General features: G+C 37.9%; 1 protein-coding gene across 2 annotated transcripts in view; it reads left to right on the top strand.

Annotated features, from left to right (window-relative positions):
- LOC126092616 (tubulin alpha-1 chain-like) overlaps positions 1-20,373 on the top strand; it is a 60,338-nt gene extending 39,965 nt beyond the window's left edge. Inside the window, exons 1-5 of one of the 2 annotated variants that reach the window (XM_049908341.1) lie at positions 17,719-17,866; positions 18,590-18,812; positions 18,900-19,201; positions 19,312-19,839; positions 19,948-20,373. In XM_049908341.1, the coding sequence (XP_049764298.1) occupies positions 17,864-17,866; positions 18,590-18,812; positions 18,900-19,201; positions 19,312-19,839; positions 19,948-20,244 (1,353 nt within the window). In that variant the 5' untranslated portion in view covers positions 17,719-17,863 and the 3' untranslated portion in view covers positions 20,245-20,373. Of the gene's footprint in view, positions 1-17,718; positions 17,867-18,589; positions 18,813-18,899; positions 19,202-19,311; positions 19,840-19,947 lie in introns of those variants that run through there. The other variant, XM_049908334.1, reaches the window with a different exon arrangement.
- Positions 20,374-21,248: the final 875 nt, after the last annotated feature.

The raw sequence follows: 21,248 nt of genomic DNA, 5'->3' as shown, positions 1-21,248 counted from the left end.
TTGTCACCTGTTGCCACAAGTACGACCTTAATCTTTATATTATTGTGTGTGGGACAAGCAACTGCCAAATAGTGGGTGGAATATGTTGAAAACATTATAATGAGCTGATTACGTTACATTTTACGCAAAACCAAATATTTGAATAATTTTCAAACAATCTTTCTGTGAACAGCTTATTTGCCTCCCAGAATGCGAATGTATATTACGTTTCCTGTTTTCTTTCCAACAATTTTGCGTTCCGCTTTTCGTATCTTAGAAATCACATTACCACAAAGCCTATATCAGAATTACTACGAAAGTTCCACACGGCATATACCACCTCGACAAAAAGTCGAAAACAATGACAAATACAGATCTTTCTGCCCGCCAAAAATTTCGTCTTCAAAGATAATACTCGCACTGCCTTCAAATCATGCTAATATATATCAAAAATTTTAGAAAAATAGGTTTCACTGTGCACACGAAGATAGAACCACTGGAGTAAGCTGCAATTCCTCAGGCAATAGAAGTGTGAATTTGTATCAGCCTAAGGGGCCAGAAACATTTTCCACATGCGCTATCTGATTCTCCACTGGTTCTGTGTTCAAAATGGCGTCAACAGAAATAAGCCACCTGGGCATAAATGTAATTGTGCAGATTATATCTCAAGAATTTCAAGAAACATTAACATAAGGAATACATTTCCACAAATATTTTTTGTCAAAATATATTTTTCATAGACATTATTTACAAGTGTTAAGCAAGCTAATAAATGTTGTTGGGGTATGACAAAATGCAGTTCAAAAAGGAAATGAATGACAGTTTTTAATTTCCTATCAGCTGTACGTCTTGCTGTGTACAGAAGTCAAATACCTGTATGTAGGGGAACATGATAGCTCTCATTAACTTACAAGTAACACTAAGGTACTTGAAACTTCCTGGCAGATTAAAGCTGTGTTCCCGACCGAGACTCGAACTCGGACCTTTGCCTTTTGCAGGCAAGTGCTCTACCATCTGTGCTACCGAAGCACGACGCAGTCCCGCTCCTCACAGCTTTACTTCTGCCAGTATCTCGTCTCCTACCTTCCAGACTTTACAGAAGCTCCCCCAGGCTGTGGCTAAGCCATGTTTCCGCAGTATCCTTTCTTTCAGGAGTGCTAGTTCTGCAAGGTTCGCAGGAGAGCTTCTGTAAAGTTTGGAAGGTAGGAGACGAGATACTGGCAGAAGTAAAGCTGTGAGGACTGGCCATGAGTCGTGCTTCGGTAGCTCAGATGGTAGAGCACTTGCCCTCGAAAGGCAAAGGTCCCAACCACGAGTCTCGGTCGGGCACACACTTTTAATCTGACAGGAAGTTTCATATCAGCACATACTCTGCTGCAGTGTGAAAATCTCATACTGAGGTACTTGACAACAGGACACTTCTCTATTATCACTGCAGTATGATTACAGCATTCCTCTAAGCACAATTTTCAAATTTTTATGTGAGGTTCTGGCGTCTTTTTGCAATACCTTGAAAGCAGATTGGAAAGTAAGGCATTTATATCAACAGCTCTGCTGTCTTCAGTTTTAGAGTTAGTGAAGATTCTAGTAAGTGACAATTGTTGTAAATATAACTTTTCCTTTATTTTATTTTGTTACATAACTTTTTACTACTGTTCAGAACAGTCATATTTCAGTGATTACAACACTGAGAACATTACTGTATTTACGTGTGATTTTAATTAGGTCAAAAGTAGTTCTAAATTTCTGAAAGCACAAATGAATTCCTATTTCCACGTCTTTTGTAACATTTACATTCAATGACTAAAACAAAATATCGTTATCTTACAATAAAATTAAAATACACTGATCAGCCAAAACATTATGGCCACTTCCCACTGCAATGTCGGATGCTACCTGGTGGTGTTGCAGCCACATGATGCGGTAACAAAAGTATGTAAGCGGTGCATTCAGAGATGGGGATCACCTATCAAAGATACGGGGAACTCCACTGAGGTAAGCTACTTTGACAAATAGCAGATTATTATTACACAAAGCCTATGAACGAATATCTCGAAAATGGCGAAGCTGGTCGAATGCTCATGTGCCACTGTTGCGAGGCACTACAGCAACTACAAGACAGGTAGGACAGTGAAACTGTCACTAGGCGCAAAATGGTTTGACGTCCACGACTCTTCACATGACGTGGGGTTTGGAGGCTCATCTACTCTCTGAAGTAGGATACATGGTGTTGTGACGTATCTGCCGAACGAACGCAATTCTAATGTGTTTCGAACTGCAACGTTCGTTGTACATTGTTGAACATGGAGCTCTGCAGCAGACCACATCCAAATGCACACACGTTGACGCAATGGCGTCGTCAATTACGATTGCAGTTGACAAATGACCATCACTGTTCGTCCATTGAGCAATGGAAACATGATGGCTCTTGAGATGAATCTCATTTTTGGTACACCAGGTCGATGGTCGTCTCCAGAAACGCCGCCGTCGAGGTGAATGGCAACTCGAAACGTGCAGGGGACCACGGACGCACGCCGGTGCGACCAGTATTATGCTGTAGGAGACAGTCTCCTGTGCTTGCACGGGACCTGTGGTAGTAATCGCTGATGGCTGCAAACCACCTGCATTCCTTCATGCTTGATGTCTTCCCTGACGATGTCGTCATTTTTCAGCAGTATAACTGTCTGCGTCTCGAAGCCAGAATCTTGCTACAGTTGTTTGAGGAGCATTATAGTGAACTCACATTGATGTCCCAGCAACCAAATTAGCTTGAATAAATCCTATTGAACCCATCTGAGTCGCTGCTGGGCGCCATCACTGCATACGCAAATTACGTGAATTACATGACATTTGCGCAGACGTCTAATACCACGTACCTCCACAAACCTACTAACAAACTGTAGGATCCCAGAAACAGTGTATTTCGTTCCAAAGACGGATAAACAAGCTCTTCAGCAGGTGGTCATTATGTTTAGCCTCATCAATGTATCTTTACAATGTTAACTTTTCTGCAGTAGTATGAACTTCAGCAAGTTCATACACTCAGTGACAATACTTTTCGAATATGTTTCATCACTTCAAATAATTCTATGTTACTTCATTACAAATAAGTGATTATAAGGATTGCTGAAGGCTAGGATGAAATTCCTATCGCAGGGTTCAAGAGCATTTTGCCATTTTACGAAGTATTTATTTACCTACTTGAAGACAGAGCTCATTTTGTTGCCATGATGCTAACTATTCACATACACAAACAAAATATTCAAGCTCTGTACCATCCAATGAACGAAAACAGAATGAGAGTAGATCCACCTAGTGGCATTTGCTGAAGCTTTCACAGTGGGGGAAGATGTATGTGGCCAGTAACTGCATGCTGCAGAAGCACACCTGCTCAAGCGCTTTGCACATGGCTCAAGCACGCATTTATAAGCATCAGGTCGTTTCTGAAATATGTCGAACTCAGGTGATGATGATGATGATGACGATGCAGATGCACTTGTCCATGGTAGCAAATGATTCTGCAGAGTGGAATTTTCTGTACTGCGCTACCTCCATTGATGGAAAACATTGAGAGATAGGTCCAGCTGCAAATGGTTCTTTATATTCTAATCGCTAAAATACTGAACATATGATTCTGCTTACCATAGCAGATGCAAATTACAGATTTATTCTGTTCAGTTTAGCACAAATAGTAGAATATTGGATGAAGATGTGTTTCAGACTAGAATTTTCTTAGGAGACTTCATCAAATCGCTGTACATTTGAAAGAGACAAAAGTCACAAATAGTCCATGAAAGCTGCCGAATGTATTCAAAGGAGATGATGTTTTTACTTTGAGGAGTGATATCCTACAGGTATTCAGTGAGACTGACCTGAAGTCCACAGCAAAAAAATTACAACTATTGACTATTGATTATGCACAGGATGAGTTACTGAGATGTTTCTAGGATTGTGACAGCAGTCTTTAGAACTTTTAGTACTCTTATAAATTTGGAAGTAGGCCATATTGATAAAATAAAAAAATAACTTGATTTACATAATTATTTAATGACTACTATGAGTCAGGCCTATGTTTCTTTCTATCATCTAGACTGTGATGATGTAGAATATGGTATAATTCACGGTGGCTCAGCAGTAGATAATTCGAGTATGCTACTATTGCGAAGGTATATGGCTGGAAACTCTCCACTCGTTGCTAAACATTGTAGAGAAGAGTTCATGACTTGCTTTGTAAATGAAGGACAAGTTCCTTGGCCACAAAAGTTTGTACATTATCAAAGTAAAATCAGAATAAGTAAATAAAACTATGTACCAAAGTTTTGTGTAAATGAAGGCAAATGTCTTTAATTCTTAAGAGCACTACTGCAACTAATTCCTGGTATTCTTGAAAGGCTATATGACTTACATCTATTTCTTCCAAATCAGTTGCAAAGCTAATAGTTATTTCCTGCTCGTGCAGAAGGAAATTAAACAAATAAAATATTAAAACACTGGTTTTTATACATAATATGAAGCTGTCCCTACTTTATATCTTACTTTCCATTTTTGCTTTCCCTATTGTAATTTCATCTCAGTGAAGTTGTCATTTTATCGCTATAACTTTCTCTGGTGCAGGAGAAATTGCTCTATAGTGGACAGAAAGGAAATCATACACCACATATTCGATATTACACAGGAAAGCCTGACTTTCATATGCACAAATGAAAGCTTTCAGCAGCTCACGGTTGATATATTTGAAATTTCTCTGCACAATTCCCACAAAAAAATGTTTATACAAGTTTCCCTATACATTGTATGTTTGCACAAATGTGCAAACTTGAAACTCGATCAAACAGCTTGTACAGTCCTGATGCCTTCACAGATTTATCCTACTTACTCTCAAACGTTTTGGATAAAATAATTTTAGATATTGTGCCATATCATTGTAAACTACTAAAACAACTAAACTGCTGACATTTCGACTGGATTGCTGTAGTCCTCTTCAGGGCCATTCACTGCTCTATACTGACTAATGTCTTCCTGTAAATACTGTCATTTTCGGTATATGGTGGCTACTGACATCATATATTATAGAGATCTTCAGACAATTCGAAGAGGTTGTGATGGAGGAGTGGCTGTACACTTTTGCCTATGCTACCCTGGTGGCCGATTGGAAGGCAATTCTAGTAGATGACTGGTAGAAGTTCTGTCTGTTGCCTGTGCTGCTGTGGTAAGTGACTGGTAGGCCAATTCTAGTTGGTGACTGGAAGGCAACAACAAATTGACAGCTGTGGAAAGTGACTGGTAGGCCAATTCTAGTTGGTGACTGAAGGCAACAACAAATTGGCAGCTTATATCCAAGGGTTAGTGTTTTCATGCTGTGAGGCGATAAGACCTTATTGCAGGCCACAGTTTATGCTGTTAAACCTAGGCCAAATGATTTTGTCCAATATGACACCGCCCATGACAGCTGAAATCTTCTGTAACAAAAACAAAACAACAATGTTTGTACTGTCTCCAGAGTAACAGAAACTGGCTGGTAGCAAATACCTGAAAGCCAGCTAGTGCACTGAACACCAAACAGTTTCTGAATTACACTCATATAATCCTGCAATAAAATCAATATCTACAGAAAGTGAAGTTGTGGGCGAACTTGTGAAATATACACCTAACGTGTGTAATCTATGGCAAAAAGATGCTCACATTAATACATGCCACAGATGTTTTTGAATTTGGAAGCAACCGACTTCCATTTTCAATTCCTTCAAACACAGTGCCTGCTCCAAATAATCGTTATACTTTCACAAATCAGATAGCCACAGTGGCCACCCCAAACTTTTGTACGAAACTTCTCTATAATAGTGGTCTCACTTGTGTCTTATATACATATTGCTGTAATGTTGTTGATTGTTAAAAACAGAAAATAATGAAATACTGAAATTTGACATATATCCAAACAAAAAAATGTTATTATGTGAATTATAAAAAAAAACATAATTAGGCAAAAAATGTACACCGTTAATGAACAGTCTCATTCACAATGAAAATCGTCAGGTTTTTAAATATAACAATACACATAGCAATTTAGTGGGTTGCATGAAAAATATCGAATATAATTCCTTCCTAGTAGGATTCCTAGTTTCAATAAAAGTGGACCTTTTTATTTATTTATTTATTCATCCGTGGAACAATGAATATTGTACAGATGTCGTCAGTTTACAACACATGAGCACACATTTACATTTACAATGAAACAGGTTTATCATATTTTGTATAGTTTTTATAACTAGTCATACACACATTTATAATTACATAATATTTTGGTGATAATGTCATATGTTGCTAATAATCTACATCTATGTTAAATATTCTTTTGCAGTATAACAACCTTTACTTACTAAGAAAGTTTTAAGCTTTTGTCTAAAAGTGAGGGGTTCATTTATTTCTTTAATTTCCTTTGGTAATTTGTTATACAGTTTTATCCCATTATAAAATGTACTTTTTTGCGTCTTTGACTTGTTCTTTCTATCTAGATGGAGGTGGTGACAAGCTCTTGTTTCATGGTCATGTGTTAGGCTGTTTGTGTTGTACATGTTGAGATTTTTCTTGATGAACATTATGTTCTGAAAGATATACTCACAAGAAACAGTTAGAATGCCTAGCTTTCTAAATAATTCTAGACAGTGGGCCCTGTTGTTGCTGTTTGTTATTATTCTTATGGCTCTTTTTTGTACTTTGAACACAGTTTGTATGTTACTGGCACTTGTTCCCCAAAACATGATCCCATAGCTGAGGACTGAGTGTAGATATCCGTAATATGTTATTTTAATACAGGTATTATTGCATACCGGTGCAAGGATACTAAGAGCATAGCATGCTGTGGATAATTTCTTTGCCAAAATGTTGACATGGTTTGTCCATTTCAATTGGCTGTCTACATTCATCCCTAAGAATTTGGTAGTTGTTACACATTCTAATTCATTATTATTAACTTTTATTCTAGTGGCATTGCGTTTTTTGTTCAATTGGAAGTTAATATAGTTAGTTTTCTTTGCATTTAGGGTTACTTTATTTTTTAATGACCAGTTGTGAACATCATTGAGAGCCTCGTTTGCTCTTTCTGACAGTTGTGTTGGATTTTCACCTGTTATTACTATGTTCCTGTCATCAGCAAAAAGTATTTTTTCTCCATGTCCGATACTTTGTGGGAAGTCGTTAATGTATATAAGAAACAATATTGGGCCTAATACACTTCCCTGTGGGACGCCTATATTCACATTTTCTGGGTCAGACAGGTGTTTTATAAGGGAATTGTTTGAAACTTGTGATATCTCAACTCGTTGAACTCTGTTTTCCAAGTATGATTTGAACCACTTCTTTGTCACACCTCTTATTCCTATTTGTCCTAATTTATGAAGTAAGATTTTGTGGTCAACTGTATCAAAGACCTTGGACAAGTCTAAAAAGATACCACTTACATTTTCACATTTGTCCAGCGCTTCTAAAATTACTTTAGTGAACTGTGCTATAGCAGATTGTGTGCCTTTTCCGGGCCTAAAACCAAATTGGTCATTGGAAAGAAGGTTATATTTATTCAGGTAATTTAGCAGTCTCTTTTTGACTAGTATTTCTATTATTTTAGAAATGATACACAGTATAGAAATCGGCCTGTAGTTCTCTACATTTTCCACATCTCCGTTTTAAAGGATAGGTATAACTTTTGCTTGTTTTAGGTACTCCGGAAAGTATCCAGATTCGAAAGATTCATTAATTATGTCTGTTAATGGGCCCTTTATGGAGTCTATTCATTCTTTAATTACGCAGACTGGTATTTCATCAAGTCCTACTAAAGTTTTATTTTTTAGTTGGTGTACTACTAGTGCCATTTCCCTTTCTGTAGTTGGCAAGAGCACCATTGAGTTTGTTGGCTGGTTCTGAGTAGGTAAATCATATCTATCTGGAAATTTCTGCTGTAATTTTTTTGCAATACTACTGAAATATGAGTTTACAAAATCAGCTAATTTTTTAGGGTTACCTACTGGTACATCTTTGTTTTTAATATGTGAATTGAGGTCCTTTTTAGCAGTGTTAGATGTTTCCTGTTTGACGATGTTCCAGGCTGCTTAGCTCTTGTTTTCAACTTCAAGTAATATTTTGTTGTTTTAAAGTTTTTTTGCGGCTAGCAACACCTTTCTGTATATTTCCCTGTACTTTTTGTAGAATTGCAGAACTTCTGGGTTAGATAGATTATTTTTTATGGAGTTGAGATATCTAAGAGTTTCTCAGGATTTTTTGATACCTGTAGTCACCCATTGATTTCTCTTTATAGTTTTAATTTGATAAAGAGTTTTGGGAAACATCTCTTCAAATCTGAGTTTAAAAATTGACATGAACTTGATAAATTTCTGATTTGCATTGGTTTCTGCATAGACTTCCCTCCAATCTTCATATTCTAGCTGGGATTTAAACTGATACAGGGCTGATTTGGAAAACATTTTTTTGTATGTACACAGTTTAGGAGGAGTTTCTACATGAATGTTAGTTTTTAAGATCTGTCAGAGGTGGTCTGATAGGCCCAGGTTTTGGACAACAATATGACATTTTTTACTATCAGTATCTGTAGCTACATGATCTATAGATGAGGAAGATTCTTTCGTTATTCTAGTTGGACAATTAACAAGGGAGGATATTCCATATGAGCTTAGAATATTCACATATATGTTGCTAGCCTTATCAGGCTTCATCATATTAATGTTTAAGTCGCCACAGATAATTACATTTGCTTTTGGTCCAGAAACCTTGTCTAAGCTTTGATTCAGTTTTGAGAAGAATATATCAATGTCTCCACTGAGAGAGTGGTACACACAAATATGACTAATTTTTTTGCTATGCAAAGTCCTATTATTTCAACTGCGGACAGTTCAAAATGTTTGTCCTCACCTAAATCTAAAAGAGCATATCTAACTTTAAATGACATACCTTACAATATTTCGAAAAACAGTCTGTAATGTCCTTAAAGTGGTTTGTTTACGTATTTGCGATTAGCTGTCGTGTTAATAACAGTACCTACATTTCACACAGACAAGAAGATGTTTTGCAATTATGAAGTAAGGCTCATATTTTAATTCAATTCTTTTTTTAGTTACAAATAATATTGGATTTAACGTTTGTGGCACAGAAAGGGGTTGTATCTGTATTTTAGTGATTTTAAGTAAATAACATAGTTTCAAGCATTTGTACCAATAACAGTGTCTACTTGAGGCATAAGGAATACTTTATACAAGTTTATTTCATCATCGCCTTTGCTTGGCTATGCTTAGTCAGTCATTCAATACACAGAAGTGTACAGCATAATAAAGAACATATATACACATAGCACTGGTTCACTTAGTTTACATCACATTGGTTGGTGGATCACACTGAAAAAAATTAGTTTTTTGCTAACAGTGTGCTTAAAATTTTCAAAGTTAGTTGGTTCTTGAATAATTTCCATTTCTTCCAGGAGATTGTTATCAAGTTTGATTCGCATACATTTAATACTGTTACTGTATAGTTTAGATGAATGGGGAACTAACCTGAAAAATCTCTTCAGCCTTGTGTGATGGTGGAGACTATCCAGGTTCTGGTCGAGTCTACTGATGTTCTGTTTAATAAAGTAGAGTAGTTCAAAAATGTATTGGCTAGGGAGAGGCAGTACGTTTAATTTTTTAAAGAGTAGTTCACAGGTTTGCCTTTAATGATTGTATGGGAGTGTTCTAATTGCTTTTTTTCTGCAGTTTAAATAATTTCTCTGATTTGGTACTATGATCACAAAAATTGAGTGGGCAACTTAGTACCGACTGGAAAAGAGCATGATACATACAAGACGATGTGCTGTTTGGAGCACAGAACAGACCTTGCTTAGCCTGGAACTCATTGTGTCAATGAGGTTTTTCCATGTGATTGGATCCCTAGGAAAATTGTTTCATTGGCAAATTCAACTTTTCTGTCACTTAATGTTACTATTTGAGTTCTGTTCTCAATGGTGTGAAAGGTTAGCCATACTGTCTTTTTTGTATTGAGCTGCTGTCTGATGTTAGCCATGAGTCTATTTGGGCTGTATTTCTGTTGATTGCTGCCTGGAGAGATTAAGCTTTAATTGAGATGTAGACATAAGTGTCATCACTGGATATGTATATAAAAAAGGAATGTTTATATAAGGAAGAAATAAAAAAGGATCTAAAACTGAGTCCTGTGGCACACCGTATTTTATGACTTGTCAGGATGAGTGCACCACATTTAGTATGCCTGACTGATTTCATTTATTTATATGAACACACTGTGATCAGTCTTTAATACAACTATTGATCCAGCCATAGGTAGTTCCCCTTATCCCATACCAGTCCAACTTTTGCTAAAGTATGTTGTAATTCACCTTGTTAAAAGTCTTTTTAAGCATAAGAAAGACCACAATTGCTGGAGATTTCTTGTTAACCAGGTGTAGAGTAGAATCAAATAATTCATATATGGTATCTTTTGGCACATTTTCTTGGAAACTGTAATGAGCAGAAGACAGAATTGTGCATTATAATCAGAAAATATCAGATTTATAGGGATAACAGAACAATCCATGTTTCAAATTATTTCGTCTAGGGCACTTACACCTTGGTTAATTACCTAGTTGGGGATGTATCCTTCATATGGAAGCTGTAACAGCTCATAAATTTCCGAAGTATACATGGTATTTGGGCGTCTGATCCTCCACTGTCCATGCTAATTAAAAGTTCTAACTCGTTTAGCTTATTCTTAAGTCCCTACACATTATGAAAATAAACTTTTGTGGCAGAGTAATTATTTATACTATCAATACAGTCCCATGAGAAGATTCTGGCATTGTTTCATCAGTTACAATTCAATGTCCAGATTTATTTATAGCATTGCTGTGAGACTGCACGTGAACTGAAGTTGTTACCTTTGATCTTTTGTTAGGGGGTGGGGGGCAGAAAAATACTTCTTCTTTGTTGCAGACTACTTTGGGCTTAAACTGACACTCACTGTTGCTGTTGTTCTTGATTACACTGGTGCTCCTAGTACCTCTGCTATGGGGGTTGTTGGTGTTGATGGTACCACTGCATGTGCCACTGCTATTGCTGGCACTTCTACTGATGTTGGATCTATTAAAGTCGAGCATTATTCTTCATGTACTCATCAATACTGTAAAAGGTTTCACTTATAAGCATTTTATTAAGCTCATTTTTAAAAATGTGCAGCTTTGATAACTTTGTAATTATTAAGGGAAGGGCGCTAAAAGAATTTTGGAATAATATATATCATTTTTGTTATACTGGCGTTTCTTTTGTACTTCTCTATGGAAGTCAGTTCTGTGTCTAGTTTTGTAGTTATGGCAATCACTGTTCAAACAAAGAAGTGGGAATGGGATTTCGAAACGTATGTACTTTCACAGGTATACATAGATGGAAGAGTCGTAACTTTCATTTCGTTGAATATGTCTTATTGCTCGATTTTGAATAGTAAAGGAGTGTTTTGATAGTCTTGGAATACCACAAAGTAAGACATCATATCACAGTAGACTATGGATGAATGCATCATGGGGCATTCATCAATGTTTGTTCACTGCAGGAATTTTTGAACATTCTTAAATCATAACAGCATTTACTTAACTTTTTGTTGAGCCATTCTATATGTTTATCCCATTCTAGATGCTCATCCAACCAAATTTCTAAAAATTTAGTATTTGAAATTTATAGCATTCTCTGTTTGCCTAACATCGCTCTTATATCAGAGATTGCTTTATTTGGTAATAAATGAAATTCACCCATAATGTTTTCTTGTCATTAACAAATAGACTGTTAGTTCTAATCCATTTAACTACTTCTTTTGTTTTTATTTCTATTTTGTTATGTAAGCCAGACAATTTCTGAGACTAGTAGCGTCAGCAAACTCTAAATCATCAGCTTATGTTAAATAACTTGGTAAGTCATTTATAAATGTCAAGAACAACAGCAAACCCAACACCAGCCGGCCGCTGTGGCCGAGCGGTTCTTGGCGCTTCAGTAGGGGAACCGCGCTGCTGCTACGGTCGCAGGTTCGAATCCTGCCTCTGGCATGGATGTGCGCAATGTCCTTAGGTTAGTTAGGTTTAAGTAGTTCTAAGTCTAGGGGACTGATGACCTCAGATGTTAAGTCCCATAGTGCTTAGAGCTCAACACCAACCCTTGGGGTACTCCATGACCAACTTTCTCATACCCAGAAAAGTACGATTCACCTTAATGAACTATTTATACTTTCTGGTATCTCAAATAACTATTATTTCAACCATATCTGAGCAGTGCCACTGACTCCACAGCAGTATAGTTTATCATGCAAAACTTTATTATCAGCAACATAAAATGCCTTAGTTAAATCTAAAAACAATCCACAGTCAACTTCATTACGAGCAATAGAATTTATAACAAGGTTTATGAGATCATATATAGTAGTTTCAGTCGTTCTGTTTCTTCTAAAAGCATTTTGTTCATTGGCAAATATTCCACTTTTGTTAAAAAGTCTTTTGTATATTATTCTTTCAAAAATTTTTGGGAAACAAGACACAGGTCTGTTATTTTTTACATTGAGGAAATAGTTTTATTGGTTCTGACGTTTTATTATCACATCTATATGATTTTCCCGAAAGCTACAGTTGCGCTGGCTTGTTGGGGAAGTTTAAAACTTTATGTATTCCATTCCATACTGGTTTCTCACTGATTTGGCTGAACATGTAGCGAACAAAACTGCGCTTTGTTGGGTAGATATATGACATCTTTCTACAAAAGGTCAGGTCTTCTAGTGTTTACTAGGTGTTTTCAGTTATTAAAGGAAAATTAAATTATTCAATAGATGTTTGTACGTTACTAGAGAATTGTAAATAAACTGTTCTGTAATGCACCATTTCATGTCTCTCAGGAGTTGTAGAAAACTAAATAATCATAAATATGGTGCATTTTTTAGTTATTGTCGATTTGTGTGGCACTACAACCTGCAAGAACTAGGTTACAAATCAATATAAACGTTAATATTCGCACTCGTCACATTTAGAAATACCGCTTGCTTGTCGCTTGTGGCACTGCTATCGCTGTGGGTAGCAAAAAAGAGATGGAGTGTCGTGACTGATATGTTAGACTGTGATATTCGTACTCATCCGATATTGTCTTCAAAAGTGTCACTTGCTGGCCGTTTGCTGCACTGCTATCGCAGTAGGTAACAGACACAAAACAAAGTGCCACTACAGTTTTTGTCTGAAGTATGAAGAATTTAATAATTATGCTTTCATACTTTTCTTTGCTTTGTTATCTGTGTTTCTCTCTGCTTTTTATCATTGATCAGTATCTTACCTGCAATGGTGGTTATGGTATAATGCAAGGTGTGATTCAGAAGTTTCAAGACTGATTCATTTATGAGCAGGAGAGCACGTGCAGACTGGTTCCGCTAAGTGGTGGAAGTAGTGCAGGGTCTTAAGGAACGAACTGACACTGCGGCAGTTGCCTCCAGAACCCCAGAGAGTGCACACTGCTTGCAGCATGAGTGCGTGTCATTGACCCTCGGTCGAAAAGTGGGAGAGGCGAAAATGGAGCACCACTTGGAGCAGCGTTACGCGATTAAGTTTTGCATGCTACTGAACAAAACTGCCACGGAAATATTGTTATGATTCAAGAGGCCTTTAAGGAAGAAGCCATGTCCTGTACAATGGTTTTCATGTGGCACAAACATTTCAATGATGGCCGCGGGATGCTGAAGACCACGACCACTCTGGGGGGGGGGGGGGGGGGAGGCATCATCGAGCCAAACAGATCAAAATGTGGAGAGAGTGCAGGAACTTTTAAACAATGACCATCGTCTTAGTACTAGATTAATTGCCGATGAACTGGGACTCAGTCAGAGTATGGTGTGGAGGATTGTGATGGAGAATTTGGTGATGCGAAGAGTGTGTGCCAAAGTGGTGCCAAAAGTTTTGTCGGTGGATCAGAAGAAACGGGACATGACTGTTTGCCAGGAAATCCTCCAACAGTTGAATGTTGATCCTAACCTCCTGGAGATAGTGGTTACTGGTGATGAGACCTGGGTCTACAAGTACGACCCTGAGTCGAAGCGTCGAAGCTCAGAATGGCACACTGCTTCCTTGCCGAAGCCCAAGAAACATCGCATGTGCAAGTCGTGCGTGAAGTGTACGCTGATTGTATTTTTATGTTGAAGGAGTGATTCACAAGGAGTTCGTTGCTCGAGGACAGACTGTCACAGGTGACTTTTACGCTGGAGTACTCCGCCGCTTGAGGGATCGAGTTCGCCACGTCTGCCCCGCAATCAAGGGCGATTGGATTCTCTACCAAGGGAACTGACTGGTAAATGTATTTACTTGGAGCAGTTATAATCCCCAGTGTTTTGAACAGATCTTTACAATGAGCTTGACTAGTATTTTTGGTTATTATTCTTAAGGCTCTTTTCTGGAGTTTGAAAATTGTGTTCATATTTTGTTCGTTTGTTCTTCCAAAAAAGAATGCCATAGCTAAGAACTGAGTGTACATATGAATAACCGAGCGAGGTGGCGCAGTGGTTAGACACTGGACTCGCATTCGGGAGGACGACGGTTCAAACCCGCGTCCGGCCATCCTGATTTAGGTTTTCCGTGATTTCCCTAAAATCACTCCAGGCCAATGCCGGGATGGTTCCTCTGAAAGGGCACGGCCGACTTCCTTCCCCATCCTTCCCTAATCCGATGAGACCGATGACCACGCTGTCTGGTCTCCTTCCCCAAACCAACCAACCGACCAACATATGAATAATATGTAACTAAAAGACACTGCATGTTACTCATTCTTGATAGGATTCCGAGGGCATAACATGCTGATGACATTCTGTTGGCAAGTACCTTTGTGTATTCACACCACTTCAACTGAGAATCAATATTCATTCCTAGAAATTTTGCAATTGTTACACAGTCTATAGATGTGCCATGTACATTTAATTTAACATTGTCATTTTTCCTCTTCAAACTGAAATTCATGTCATTAATTTTCTTTGTGTTCAGTGACACTTTATTGGTTATTGACCAATCATAAACTTACTTGAGAGTTTCATTTGCTTTCTCTGCAAGGAGTTCTCTTGTTTTCTCAGTGACTATAAAATTGCTGTCATCAGCGAAGAGAATTTTTTCATCGTGAGTAACACTACTGGGAAAGTCATTGATGTATATCAGGAATAGTATCGGTTCTAATATTCTACCTTGCAGAACCCCTGTATTAACGTATTTTGGTTCTGATAAGTGTTTTACAAATGTTTAGACCTAGTTGAAGTATGTGTTATCTCTACTCTTTGTACCGTATCTGCTAGGTATGATCGAAACCAGTCATTAGCTACCCCACTTATTCCTAATGCTTCTAATTTATTTAATAGAATCTTGTGAGTGACTGTATCAAAGGTGTTAGAAAGATCCAAAAATATGACTGGGACACATTCATCTTTATCAAGAGCATCAAGTACAACTTTTGTGAATTCTACTATGTCTGGGCTGAGTCCGTATTTTTGCCACTTTGGAATTTAACTGTGATTCGCTTAAAAGATTGAATTTATTCAGGTAATTCATTAATCTGTCTTTCATAATTCCTTCTATTATTTTTGAGAATGGTGACAGCTGGAAAATGGGCTGGTAATTTTCTATTTCTTCTTAAGCAAAGGCACAACTCTTTCCTGTTTTAACTGCTCTGTTACATATTTTAGAAACAAGATCATATTAGGGCACAAGGCGAAAACCTAAAAGTAACAGTTCCATAAACATAGCTACTAATTTACAAGAAACTAACAGAAATGAAGTCAGTTTTCCTTTTCTTGTTGCTGCTGGAAGTTTTTCAGATGAGTTATATCTAGATTCAAGGACAATGGAATATTTAGCGAATTTTTACATTTGACCAATGTGAGAGAAATGGAAAATCCAAAAAGAACTGAGATCTCTAAAACAATTTTTTTTGTTTGCTAGAAAGGTTGATTGTTTATACCATCACTGTCATCAGCAGAACATTACGCAGATGATGATGAAGTCCCCAAAATCCTCCCCGAGGAAATACGAAAAGCTATAAATGAGAGGCAGAATGGCAAAGCAGGGGTCTAGATGATCTGACAATTGACATACTGAAGCTAAAGGGGAGGAAACAGAAATACATCCAGCTAAAGTCTTTACTTCGTGTATGCAGAATGGCAGCATCCCAACCTGCTGGAACAAAGCAAACATAATCTTACTACATAATAAGGGAAGTATTCACGATCTGAAGAACTACTACCCCATTAGCTTACTTTCTGTTATATATAAAGTGTTCACTAAAGTCCTGATATGTCGCATTAAAATGGTAGTGGAGACTGCACAGCCCATAGAACAAGCTAGATTCCGGAATGGTACAACTGACCATATAAACACACTGCGTGAGACAACTAGTCGAGCCAATGAGTATGAAATGCCACTACGCATAGCCTTCATTGACTTCGAAAAAGCATTTGATTCTGTCAGTCACACTGCAGTCATACAAGGACTGGCCAAACAAGGAGTGGAAACAAAATATATAAACATATTGTGCAATATTTATGACATGTCTGTAGCATATATCAACATAGGGAAAAGGAAGTACGAATTTCCCATTGGAAAAGGAAAAAAGCAGGGCGATCCTACATCCCCGAAGTTATTTATAGCAGTTCTCCAGATGGCTATGTCCAAAATTATTTGGAACAATAGAGGAATAAGGATAAATGGTAAAAGGCTCACCAGCCTGAGATTTCCTGACACTATGGCGTTTGTAGCTAACAGTAAGATGGAAATGCAGTCCTCTATAAAAGACTTAAAATAAATCACTCTAAAACTAAGGGTATGCATAATAAGTGGGTAGCTGCAGGACAAATAACACTGAACGGCAACATCCTAAGCAATGTTGCAGAATACGTTTATCTTGGGCAATTAATTGACACAAAAGGGGATTTGAAACCCGAAATTTTTCGTCCAATTAAAGTGGGTTGGAGGGCTTACGGAAGGAATGCAACAGTTTTCAAATCTAACATGCCAGTCAACTTAAAGAAGACAGTGTTTGATCAGTGTGTCCTAACGGTTTTAATGTACGGGTGTGAAACTTTGACTTTAAATGAATTTTTCAAAAGGAAACTTAGAACTGCTCAGAGGAGTAAAAGATATTGTAGAACAGGTTAAGTTTCTAAAATGGCAGTGGGCAAGACATTTAGCACGAACGAAGGATTTAAGATGGACAAAATCAGTTTTTGTGTGGATTCCAGAGAAAAAGGAAGACCACCAGGGAGACCACCTGATCGCTGGGAAAAGGAGCTCAGGAAAGCTGCAGGCCTCAACTGGCAGAAGACAGCAGCGGACAGAGGGACAGAGAAGCATGGAAAAACCTCTTAAAATGTATTTAATAACTTAAAGAGGCTACATCTTGTATAGAGATATCACACAGACACACAAAAACACACACACACACACACACACACACACACACACACCACACACACACACACACACACATATATATATATATATACCTCTTAAAATGTATTTAATAACTTAAAGACACACAAAAACACACACACACATATATATATATATATATATATATATATATATATGTGTGTGTGTGTGTGTGTGTGTGTGTGTGTGTGTGTCTGTGTGTTTGTGTCTGTGCGCGCGTGGTCGAAGAGAGCGACGAATTATACATACTGCTATCGATATATCGCTCTTGTTGAGGTCGGTGGAATGTGAATTCTGACGTTCCAACCGTCAATTTACCCTCGGCGCGGGACGTCTTCGCACTGTTCAGTCGAGGCGAAAGGTTGCAGTTTCGTTTTCACTTTCTACTGTGCAATAGTAGCGAGAGATAGTAAAATGGTGAGTTATGGTGAAGCGTTGATCATATTAACTTCAACCAAACTGTCCGAAGTAGACGGTGCAATTACATGATTTAGATTTTGTGTGTCGTTCCGTAGGGCATGTAACTCGACGTTACAGTATTCAGACTGTCTGCTGGTAAGAACATTATTGATCAGATAAATTTATTTCCCTCAGCAGTGAGAGTAGATATTCGTTTAACGTTAAGCAAAAGGAGTTTGTGTTATTTTCTGAATTTGAAATTACGAATTTGGGCGGGGCATACTGCCGGGTGGCTGCCATATTTCAAATGATCGGTCGATTGTACGAAATGGAAATTTTAAAGTGTAATTATTATTGCAATACGAAGATATATCAGGCATTTTTGAAGACAAATATCCGTTTTAGCGACTTTGAAACATTACTTTTTTATTCAATGAAGATTGATTACTCAAGTCTTACGAACACTGAATTTCGACGAAAATTTTTTGACGTTACAATGTATTTCGTAGTTGAATTCGGTATTGTTTGGAAGTTAAAGCTTAGTGGTTTAGAGCTTTCATTTAGTAATGACCCATCTTCTATCAAGTGATCGTTGCGCGGATTAAACTTCAGCCGGATACGTTGATACAAAAGTTTCTGGCTACTATTTCAGTGTTTAAAAATAAGCATACAATTTTTTGGTTTTCTACGGCGCTCTTGGCACTATAGCTAACCTACCGTCTTCATTCTACTTTGTTTCAGCGTGAATGTATTTCAATCCATGTTGGTCAAGCGGGAACCCAGATTGGTAACGCTTGCTGGGAACTTTATTGCCTGGAACATGGCATCCAGCCCGATGGGCAGATGCCCTCAGACAAGACTATTGGAGGCGGCGATGACAGCTTCAATACATTTTTTAGCGAAACTGGTGCTGGGAAACATGTACCACGTGCGGTGTTTGTGGATTTGGAACCGACGGTTGTTGGTACGTACAGAACCATATGCACTTTAAAATATTTAGTGGCAGGTTAATTTTCTTTCTTACCTGAAATTGTGCGTTCTTCCTTTGCAGATGAGGTGCGTACAGGCACCTACAGACAGCTGTTCCACCCGGAACAATTGATTACAGGCAAGGAAGATGCTGCAAATAACTATGCTCGTGGTCACTATACAATTGGAAAGGAAATAGTGGATCTTGTGCTGGATCGAATTCGCAAGCTTGCCGACCAGTGTACTGGGCTTCAAGGATTCTTGATCTTTCATTCCTTTGGGGGTGGTACTGGTTCAGGCTTTACGTCACTTTTGATGGAACGTCTATCTGTCGATTATGGCAAAAAGAGCAAACTGGAATTTGCTATTTACCCAGCTCCTCAGGTAAGAATGTTTCCTCAAACCCTTAATGTTGCCATTCAGATACGTTTGAAGGTAAATTGTGTGTGCTGCTTTCTGTAACTAAAGAATTAGGGCCTACCTTTAATTTTCAGGTCTCAACAGCAGTTGTGGAGCCATACAACTCCATCCTTACCACCCACACCACTTTGGAACATTCAGACTGTGCTTTCATGTGTGATAATGAAGCTATCTATGACATTTGCCGCCGAAACTTGGACATTGAACGGCCGACTTACACCAATCTGAACAGGCTGATTGGCCAGATTGTATCCTCAATCACGGCATCTCTTCGCTTTGATGGAGCTCTTAATGTGGACCTGACAGAATTCCAGACCAACTTGGTTCCCTACCCTCGTATCCATTTCCCACTTGTTACCTATGCTCCTGTAATCTCTGCAGAAAAGGCTTACCATGAGCAACTTTCTGTGGCAGAAATAACCAATGCTTGTTTCGAACCTGCCAACCAGATGGTGAAATGTGATCCAAGACACGGAAAGTACATGGCATGTTGTATGCTGTACAGAGGAGATGTTGTGCCGAAGGATGTAAATGCTGCCATTGCAACAATTAAGACAAAGCGAACCATCCAGTTTGTGGATTGGTGTCCAACTGGCTTCAAGGTATGTGTGGTTATACTACTATCTGTGATTTAGCTGCTAATTGAATGTTTTTTTGGGACAGAACAGAAATATTGTGTATATTTACTAAACCTTTGTTACTTGTTACAGGTGGGAATAAATTACCAACCTCCTACTGTGGTACCTGGTGGTGATCTTGCCAAGGTTCAGCGTGCTGTTTGCATGCTGTCAAACACAACTGCAATTGCAGAGGCCTGGGCTCGTCTTGACCACAAATTTGATTTGATGTATGCCAAGAGAGCGTTTGTCCACTGGTATGTCGGTGAGGGTATGGAGGAAGGAGAGTTTTCAGAAGCTCGTGAAGATCTGGCTGCTCTCGAAAAGGATTATGAGGAAGTTGGTATGGATTCTGTTGAAGGGGAAGGTGAAGGAGCAGAAGAGTACTAAGTTTGACAAGATGGAATTTTTTCCAATTTTGCTTGTGAAGTTATAAAATTGTCATTTGATGTGTTTTTATTTTTTTATTGAAAGGTTGTTCATTCCATTTTTTATTTAATAAAGTTTGTTTTGGCGTAATTTGTATGGTACTTATTTCTACAAATATCCCTGAATGAATTAAATTGGCGAAATTAACCAAAGAAATTCATTGATTGTTAGGGGCTACTTATGAAACATTCATTTCTCTGGTATGGGTATTAATGTTAAGAGACGTGTACTATCCAGTTTTGGGTAACACATCACGAAGTTGGATTATAAATATTCGTGGGATCTGTTTGCCTCCAGTTTGTGAAACAATTGAGCTTCAGTGTTGTAAATTGACGTTATAAGGAATTTAATTCATGTGCAGTGAATTGTAAAATGGTACTTCTTCCAAATGTATTTGGCATGAAAAATCATTGTTTATCTGTCTTAAACTCCAGAATACAAATGGAAAATTTTTGCCCCACTACACTTGGTAATACTGGTAAATTCACTCACGAAAGAGGATTTGTGTTTAAAGTGAGATAATGACCTAGAATAAGGTAGGCTACTTAAAGATTGGGTTTGGGAGTTTGATCATGTTGACCATTTCTGTGGTTTACATGTAACTAACATTTTAAATTGGTGTACTGATGTTCAACCAAAGTTGCATTGGGTGTTTTACATTGTTCTTGAAAGTGGTGTAAAATGCTATTGGTGTTTCTAAAGTTGATGTATTAGGTAGAAATGTTTTCAATAGTAGACCGATTAAGGGTTTGGAAATACTTTTTCTGTGTTTATCCATATAGGTTAATATTTTGGAGGAGAGAAAAGTTGAGAGTATTTGCTCACACTTGGCACTCAGTGTAACATGGGTAATCAGTGTTATGAGGACTTGGTTTGCTGATGGTCAGTTACTTCACAATCAGAATTAGAAACAAACTAGTAATAAGGAACAAGGAAACCGAAAAGAAATGACCACACAGTTAAAA

Source organism: Schistocerca cancellata, chromosome 1, assembly GCF_023864275.1.
Source record: "Schistocerca cancellata isolate TAMUIC-IGC-003103 chromosome 1, iqSchCanc2.1, whole genome shotgun sequence".
NCBI classification, from domain to species: Eukaryota; Metazoa; Arthropoda; class Insecta; order Orthoptera; family Acrididae; genus Schistocerca; species Schistocerca cancellata.
This window is presented reverse-complemented; position numbering and strand designations above follow the sequence as displayed.